The sequence below is a fragment of the Lutjanus erythropterus genome, chromosome 15 (assembly GCF_056507025.1).
Source record: "Lutjanus erythropterus isolate fLutEry1 chromosome 15, fLutEry1.hap2, whole genome shotgun sequence".
Taxonomy (NCBI): Eukaryota; Metazoa; Chordata; class Actinopteri; order Lutjaniformes; family Lutjanidae; genus Lutjanus; species Lutjanus erythropterus.
Window position 1 is genome coordinate 31949965 of NC_139331.1, and position 9643 is coordinate 31959607.

Consider the following 9643-nt stretch of genomic DNA (forward strand, 5'->3'; position numbering starts at 1 on the left):
TGACTCTTCAAAATCATTTTCAGAACGACAGATTAAAGATGCCTGAAAGCGTCTGCGACTCTACAGAGAGACTGAGAGATGAGCTCAGAATAAAATTACCATGAGACAACCGCACTTCCCCTCTCTACTTTTGATGTATAATAGTAGCTGTTGGTCTTAGAAAACAACAGCAACAAAAAAAAAAGAAGTAAGGTTTGGCTCAGTTCCATTTCATTTCAGCATTTTTGTGACATTCATCCCTCAAGGTGAAAACATTATGAGACAGGGTGAAAACAGAGTCTGGGAGAGGCTGCAGGAAATAAAACATCAAGGCAGGGAAATGCTCCTGCAGGCAGTTAATCGACCTCGTTCCCTCCCTTTGATTAATTCAACAGAACAAGGTGTAAACTGGTTTCACACTGTTTTATAGTTTCGGCAACCAAATTAACAAAGTTTATTGAATCCTGCAGGTGTATTTTAACCTCTAACCTCACTGACATGACACATCGGAGGTTTAGTCATTGCAAACTCATTCTGTGCATTTTAAAATTTAGTGGAGGTCAAAAAGTTTGCAAAAATAAGCTAAATATGTCAAACTGAATATTTCCATTTGATGAAATGGTGTCTTGTTTGATTATTTAATTGGTGTAAACATCACATAGTTTTGATTAGCAGCTGGAACAAAATGACATAATATAGTGATGCTGTCAGTCAGTGAAGAGGATTTTCAGTCATACTGCTACTTTAAGGCTAACCTTAAAGTTTATTTTTCAACCTGAACCCTATTTTTTGTTGTGTTTACTTAACATGACTCCTGTTCAGCTGAAAGCACACATGAAACAGTAAAATAAAGTAGATACCTCGAAAGAGATTCAGTTAGAAGCTACAAAAGTACTAAGAGCTCAACACACAGATTTTTAAAACTCTGGTCTCCTGCTCAGACTTGAATTGAATCTCAGGTTTTCAGTGTTCGTGAAAAATGTCAAACGTGTCAAACATAATCAGTCAGGAAATAAAAAAGGAAGGTAAACTTGTCTACTGGCAAAAACGTGGGAAAATAGGTTCCACTTTGAAAAATACCAAAGTTACCTGTAAGGGGAATTAAAAGGGGAAAACTGGATGCTAAGTGGAACTGTAAATCTAACCTGCAGAATGTTAAAAACTAATTTCAGTCACTTATAAAAATCTGTAGGAAGAGTTTGACATTTTTGGAAATACATTTATTTGCATTCCTGCCAAGAGTTAGATGCAAAGATTGATGCAGCCCTCATGTCTGTAACATAAATACAAAGCTGCAGCAACTTAGCTTAATTTTGCTTAAAGGTGAAATTCACTTTTCATGCAGATGTCCAGGTAAATGTAGCAAACAATTCCTCAGTGCTGCTGTACTGAGCAAGAAAGCTGAGATCTCCTGCTGCAAAATGTGTTGTTCTTCCAGCATCCATTGATGTCACAGTGATGTAGTTGATGTTAAGGAAAAACTACAGGTGATTTCAGCTTGGTTTTCTGGTCTCCGCCTCTGGGTAACCAGGGAACGTACAAGAGGAGCATTTCTGCCACCTAACGCTATATTTTGGCCCAAATTGTAATAGTTATGGGCTCGGGCGTTGATGCACAGTAACATGGGCGTAGGTGTCAAAAATTAGTGTGCAGTGCATCCTGGTACATGTAGGCACTGCTGGCATAGCTTGGCAAGCAGGAAAACTCAGCTTTCTTAATCAACATAGCAGCACTATGGAATTTATTGGTTCATTTGACTAAATTTACCATCAACACTGACTGGACATGCACATGAAAATCTCAAAAGATCACTCACTCATACAGCAAAACAAAGCTGCTTCACATGTTCAGTTTTTAAATTAGTAAGTGTCTCCCTTTTACTTTCATTTCATTTTCAGAAAGATATAGTTTTATAGTGCAAGAAATTTGTGAATCACAGTTTACCAGAAACTCAATTGCAACTATTACTGCCTTTTACTTAATTACTTAAAAGATGCACCTGAATGAATTTATCCTGCAAGGTGGCCACTCCCATGCTCTGCAGATCTGTCACATTACTGAAAAATGAAATGGAACTGAGCCCGATCATTCATCCTTCACAGCTTGACTTCAGGGTGTAAACCTGTTTGACAGCAGCACCAAATAATCTTTATGCCACTTTGTGTGAGACAGAGAGGGAAAATCAGAAAAACAGAACAGGCAGCGCTGTTGGAGCAGCAACTGGGGTAAAAAGTCTGCACTCAAAGTTTAGCCTTTAAATATTTCATGGGTAAAGCATCCCGCGGTGGCTCTACAACTCCTGCAAAACATCATCTAGTTTTACCTTGAAAGCTGTAAACACACCTGAGAGAGAAGCAGAGCAACAACAAGCACAGCTGAATCGTTTTCTCCCTTCTGAAATCACTTTCAAAATGACTCTGGTGTTGTTTCTGATTATATATCCTAAATTAAAACCCTAATAAGCTCAAATAACTAAATTAAAAGCAATAATTATTATTTTCTGGCACAGTGCGGGAATCTTCACCGTTGATTCTGTCAGAGTGAGAGGGTCGATTAGTTTAGTCTCAGGCCTCGAGGAGAAATTTCAGGCTGTATTTTCCTTCTTGTTAAAAGCTGGAATAATAACATTAGTGTTGTTGGTATCCTGGAGCTCACAGGGCAAAAACCGGGATATGAAAAAAGTATGGCAATCCACAGTAACTCCTGTCCTCTGTAGTGACGTCCACACGCTCCGATCAATTTATTTATAGCCAATCAAAACATTATATTCCTTTTGTCCCAGATTGTGGAGCAGGGTTTCACACTGAAGTGTATCCAAGACAAAGGGCACCTTGAGACGGATGGGAGACGGGTTTAATCCCATCTGACGTGACTGGAAAAGGTCCATGTGGGAGCAAACTGAGGCTGCATATGACATCGTTGGTTTGTATCCAGGGCACGCTCGGAGGGAGGAGGAAGGATCTCCTACTGTTTGGTATTCTTTGGCACCTCCAGGCCCGTCAGTAAGGTCACCTGAAAGGGACGAACAGAGCAAACATTCAGTGAGATCATCCCAGACGGAGACCGAGGACAGACTGTGAAGAGACCGGACATACAGCTGAGCTGGATGTGGGGAATGTGACCAAGTACATTTACTCAAGTATTAGACTAAAGTACAAATTTAAGGTACTTCACTTGAAGATTTCTGTTGCAGTGCAACTCAGAGGCAAATAGTGTTCATTTTTCATTCACTTCCTGTCCAGTTAAATGCATGCATATCTATTTTGAATGTGAATGCTTGAGATAAACCAAACGAATGAGTGTTCATTTATGGGTTGAGAAACTTGTCCTACTTCTTACGCTACATAAATACAGTTAAACTGTCTTGGATTAGCTGGAAAATGTGATGTCACAAAGCTGAAAACAGGGCTTTTCCTCTTATGAAAAGTTGACTTTTAGAGATTCGCAGTTCTCACAGGACACTACAAACATAAGGATTATAGACTATGATTCATTGTTGTTGGTTAAACAACCCAATAGTATATAAACTAGCTAAAATTAGCTCAACTTCTACAGCAGTAAAATGCTAAATACACATTAATATTAATCCAAAAACATTATATAGAAGAGTAGAACGCTGACAAGGACCATTTTACTGCACAATGACCTTACTCATGATATTTAAAGTACATTTTGCTGATAATATCTACCTACTGCATAAATGTTATTTTTGCATATATTATTAAACTTGACAAGTTATGAAGTTCCAGGTATGAGGATGATTTAAGGTATCTGGATGTCAGCATTAATATATTATATCAATGGCTGCTAAAGTCTTCAAAACAATCTCTATCTTTGTGACAGAAAACAGCATGAAAGCTACAAACTTGTGTAGTGTGCACAAAGAACACCAGTCAAAAGAGATGTAAACCTTTTTTTTTTTAAATCCATGTAATTCCTTCCTCTGTGTAAATTTAAGTTCAGTTGTTACAAAAACAACTTGGTACTTCATTCATGTGCTTTAGGTTATTAATGGCGGCAATAAGAACGTCTGCTTTAGAACTTTGAAAACCAGGACAGCAGGAGAACAGGAGAACCCTGTAACTTATGAATCGGCTGCTAAATTAAATAACAATTAAAAATAACAATTCCAAAATGTTAAAACGGTAGGATAGACTGAGAAACAGCCCTTAAAAGCAGTAACTGCTTATATTTGAAATGCAACAAAACACAAAATGTTGATCAACTTAATTGTTTCAGAACTATAAATAGTAGCTGATGACACAAGAGATATAAGAGAATACAACAGTACATTTTTTACATTGACCTTCAGAGCTCTTTGACACCACATGTCCGGTCTTGGCAGCTCTGGTATCTACAAAAAGTACGACTTTCCCATTTGAATTAATCTCTATTTTGTTCATTCATGCATCACTTTTCTGAGGACAAATATAGAAAGTGCATACAGGTGCACTACAGAATACACCATAACACACACACACACTCACACACACACACTCACACTCACACACACTGACCTGTACGTTTCTGTTGAGGCTGACAGCGGGAACAAAGACGCCGTCCAGGCTCTCAAAGGCCGTGGGTCCGTGCTGCTCCTTGTTGATGTAGAAGGTCAGTGTGTGTTTGGTCAGATCCAGCAGGACGCCCACAGTCGAGCCCTTAGTGATGCCGCCCTCCGCCCTACATACACACACAAGCACACACAGGTTAATATGTGGTATACATATAAAGAGATTCAGTGAACTGAAATGTGCCAAATTTTCCAAAAGCAATGGATAATACACATTTTAGGCTCTAAGAGGAAACTGATTGTGATCAATGATCAGTGATCAAATATGATACATCCATCCATCTTCAACCTCTTATCTGAAAGTCGTGGAGGTAACAGTTCCAGCAGGGGACCCCAGACATCCCTTTCCTCAGCCACATTAACCAGTTCTGACTGGGGATCCCAAGGTGTTCCCAGACCAGGGTGGAGATACAGTCCCTCCACCTCGTCCTCGGTCTGCCTCGTTGCCTCCTCCCAGCTGGACGTGCCTGGAACACCTCCCTTAAGGAGGCGACCAGGTGGCATCCTTACAAGATGCCTGAACCACCTCAACTGGCTCCTTTCTACGCAAAGGAACGGCGGCTCTGCTCCGAGTCCCTCACAGATGACTGAGCTTCTCACTCTGTCCCTAATGGAGATGCCAGACACCCTCCTGAGAAAACCCACTTCAGCCGCTTGTATCCATGATCTTGTTCTTTGGTCATGATCCACTCTTCATGACCACAGGTGAGAGTAGGTACGAAGATTGACTGGTAGACCCAGAGCTTTACCTTCTGGTTCAGCTCTCTTTTCGTCACAACGGTGCGTTAAAGTGAAAGCAACACCGCTCCCGCTGCTCTGATTCTACGCTCCATTGTCCCGTCACCTTGAACTCCCTCACTTGGGGCTAGGACTCCCCTGCTTGGAGTAAACAATCCACTGGTTTCCTGCTGAGAATAACCGCCTCAGACTCAGAAGTGCTGATCCTGAGGATCAGGATAAAAAAAAAAGTCATGTATGTAAATCACATAGAAAACTTTGGCAGGGATTTTGTCAAAAGGTCCAATAAACACTTCAGTTTCAAAACATTAGAATTCTCTGGCAATAATTGAATGTGTCAGGCTTTACTTCATTTTACTTCTTGGACAAATGATGACAGACACGATAGAAAATGGATGAAAAACATGAAACACAGACTGACTTCTGACCAGTTACGCAAATACTCAAGAAATCCTTTCTCTTCCCCTCTGTCTTTTATTGTTTCCCTACAACTCATTAAAAATAAATGGACCAGCACTCTGAACTGCTTTTGTATAATATGGTGCTAAATAAATCTATTTTGATTTGAACTGAATTAATCTGTGACCGCGTGACAAAAATGAACACTTATTAAAAACTTCATGCTTTCCTTTCCTCAAAGAGAGACACTGGGCTACTAAAACTGTGAGAGCCGAGGTGTGAAACCTATACATGTCAGCGTGCATGTAGCCGTGTTTCTCTACACTACGTGCACAAACACATGATGCTTGCCTCAGGCTGAGTGAGAGAGACGAAAGGAATCAATATGTTGTAAATAACACGGACGTGAGATGATTAACGACTTGAAAGCAAATGGCACAGTGAATTAATCTGCAGGCTGGATGGACTGAGGCAAAAAAAGAGAGAAGTCAGAGGTTTCATGTATTTCTTGTGAAAAATAAGACATTTTTTCTTTTAAATAAATGTTTAATGAGGGTTTGATGGTGTCTTTGTGACACAGAGAGAGATGGTGCAGAGAGCTGTTTTGATGTCTCCTGCAGTCTTCTTCTTCTACTCCCTGGTGTGTTTGTTAGTTTGTATTGTATGAGCCCCAGGGGTCCCTCTGTCATCCTGTGTATGTATCATTATCCTGTCTGTGTTTGCGTGTGTGTGCGTCTTTATGTCTTCGCTGCGTGAGACTGAATGCAGAATACATATTGATGAATGGAAGAAGACAGTGTCACCTTAAAAAGTTTCAGGAATCACCTGCCACAGAAGCTCGATTCCATACAGTCTGATGGCTGAGAGGACTACTCTATTTTTGAATGTTTTTTCATGCTTTAAAGGCTGTAGAGAGTTGTCTTTACAAATAGATGTTATTTTGTTCGGAGAGTTTGTAAAAGAGTGATGTTTTGTACGTGGAAAACAAAATCGTTCAGGCCCGGTTCCAGAACAAAATGACTGGGGGTGCATCTGAAATCTGTAGGTGTGCACTAGTATCTACAGCGTGGGCAGGCAACAGCAATGAAAAGCAGCACGTGTTCCGGTCCAAGTGTGGTCCCCGATGAACAGATTACATAACTGGAAGAAGTTGTAAACAGTAGTAAGTGAATACAGCATGGTGTTCCTTTTCAGCAACAGTTTAACACATGAGTCAGAACGGCACCAAATATATGTTAATGAATCTACAGCCTCTAAGAAGCGCTGCGCCAGAGCGAAGTGCAGCTCACTGTGTTTAACTTCATTAAATCACCTGAAAACAACACCAGGATGCTACAGTATAACCATACAGATCCCTACACACATCAGACTGGTCAATGAAGGAGATGTCCAGTTTCCAGGAGTGAGGAGGAGTTTCCCCCACATAAGCATTATAAACATGAAAGAGGCTGCATCATTCTTTCTCAGTCTGAACGGGGACGGGAGGCTTATGAGATACAATTCAGATTAACAACATCCAGCTCTCTGATTTCTGTAATCTCTACATAATAATCTTTAACTGTTCTTATTGTATCAATATGACAGGTGATTCCAAACCACTGAATGATAGTGTACAAGTAGTCTTTAATTAGTTTAAAACCACTTTTTAATACGACATACAAGTTTCAAAGATTTAACTAACTGGCTAATTTATTGGTCACTAAATAATTCATTAATGTTTTAAATGCTTGTAATAACACATCAATAAATACAGCTTTTGAGGTTGTAAAAATGCCACTCAGTTGTAAACACTGAACTAGAGACTTGATGTATTTTCTTACTGAACTGATTCTTAGTAAATGAACACTTAACTGCAGACTTTTCTCGTTATAAAGTGAGTAAAATGTTAATAGGCATTATGATTTTATAATAAACCATCAGACCATAGTGAGTTATTGAAAAGGGGATCTTCAGGTCTGCAATAATAAATGATAATATATTAATGTTATATATTCTAATATATATTATTCATTTTTGAATAAAAAGATTTTGGTTGGGTTTTAACAACCTGGCAATTCAAAAGTTGTTCTTCAAAATGACTTATTATGGATGCATACAAAGTACTAATATATTATCCATGCACCCAAAGTTGAGATCTAAAGTTCAGCCTTGACACCTTGGACAGAGCAGTTCACAAACCACTCTTAACAAAAGGTCACGTTTTCTGCTTTAAACTGTGTTGAACAATCTTCTCTCCATGATAGAGTTGCCCTGTTGTCATGCACAGTAATGGTAGATGTTCAAAACTAAATATTTTTCTGTGGGTTTTAAGGATTTATCATCTTTGTTGACTTAAAAATTGAGAAAAACAAAAGTTAGACTTTCAAGCGGGAAGTTCTCAAAGTGCTCAGCCTGCTATGAGACTGAATCATCAACTCATTACCCTCCATTTCCAGAGAGTCAGTCAACTCGGTGGTGTGGGCGGATTTGAAGGTCTGGACCCAGGCAACAAAGTGCCCAGAAAACAACAGAATTTTAAACATCTACATTTCCATGACAACTGGACAAACTGCATCTGCTGAGGAGGAATGATGTAATGTAAAGACATAGTTCAGACAGAGTTTATTTTGTGCATCTGTGTGCCTGTAGGTGTCTGTGTTTGCTTAACAAGGGACAAAATAATATCAGCTAGGCACCAAATACACACAATACTTAATACTTTAAGTTGTTACACTTTGATAAACATTATCAGCTATTGGTGGCTTTCATCCGAACCAAAAACACTTGCAGTACAGTCTGCACCTACCTGTTGGTGTGGGAGTTGTTGTGCATGAACCAGGAGCGGTTGTTGTCCACATACATGGCCCACGCCTTGTCGTCTTTCCCCAGCATCATGTCTTTCATGGTGTTGATCCTCGCCACGCCAAACGCAGGGTCCGGGTGGTTGTCATAGCGATCGATGGTGACCTCCCAGTAGTGGACGCCCTGAGATTCAAGTGGAAGTAGAATAAATCTTATTGATTGTGGAGTGGAAATTTATTTTTTTTCACCTAGAAATCCAATACATGTATAATCAAGTCTCGTCACTCGCTACATCACTGCAAAAATTAAAAACAGGAAACAAATTTGAATGTGTGTTTACCTTTGAAAAAGCAGCGGTTCCCAGCACCACGCGGTCGTCGTAGCTGTTACAGCTGACTGTCTGGTTTTCATTGGACAGAACGATGTCCCGATGAGCTGTGGTGGGGTCAAAGGTGAACCAAGCCACTGCAGGAAGGAAACAACAGTCAGTCACGACGCCACGTCTGCCAGCTAATCTCATGTTTTAGACGAAGAGGTGTCAAGACTCAAGATGTTTTATTAATGTCATGTTACAAGCTTTTCATCAGACACATTTTGCAACAAAAATCTTCTCAGTTGCTTGTTATAGCAACAACAACTTCCTGCGACAGTGACATCTTTGAGTCATTATTTTATAATAACAGCCTGAGCTGCAATGATTAATTGATTATGAATCGATAATTAAATCAACTGCCAACTATCTGGCTATAACTGATTTATCTGTCTGAGTATTTTTTGAGACAAAAAATAAAAATTCTCTGATTCAAGCCCTTTAAATGAAAATATTTTCTGGTTTCTTTACTTCTTTGTCCACTGAGTAAACTGAGTATCTTTGGACAAACAAAAATGACCAAACCAAAACATTTTTCACCATTTTCTGACATTTTATAGACCAAATAACTAATCAATTATCAAGAAAATAACTGATGGATTAATCAACAATGAAAATAATTATTAGTTGCAGCCCTAATAACAGCTCATTATTTACATTAAGAGAAAATAGTATGTAGGGCCGTCGCATCGAGGGAATACCTGGTTGTGTAACATCTTTTTCGGACATGTCCTTGTTTTTTTGTTCTGTTTTCAACTTAATGTTTTTATTTATGTGTAACACAACATCCCCCCTCTTTTGGAATT

The 9643-nt window shown here is 39.3% G+C and overlaps 1 protein-coding gene across 1 annotated transcript in view; it reads right to left on the reverse strand.

Annotated features, from left to right (window-relative positions):
* Nucleotides 1-2210: 2210 nt before the first annotated feature.
* Nucleotides 2211-9643, reverse strand: part of trim67 (tripartite motif containing 67) — a 75637-nt gene continuing 68204 nt past the window's right edge. Inside the window, exons 10-13 of the mRNA XM_084737783.1 lie at nucleotides 8808-8932; nucleotides 8472-8650; nucleotides 4497-4659; nucleotides 2211-2991 (exon numbers count right to left, since the gene is read on the reverse strand). Coding sequence (XP_084593909.1) covers nucleotides 2944-2991; nucleotides 4497-4659; nucleotides 8472-8650; nucleotides 8808-8932 — 515 coding nt within the window. The 3' untranslated portion in view covers nucleotides 2211-2943. The remainder of the gene's footprint in view (nucleotides 2992-4496; nucleotides 4660-8471; nucleotides 8651-8807; nucleotides 8933-9643) is intronic.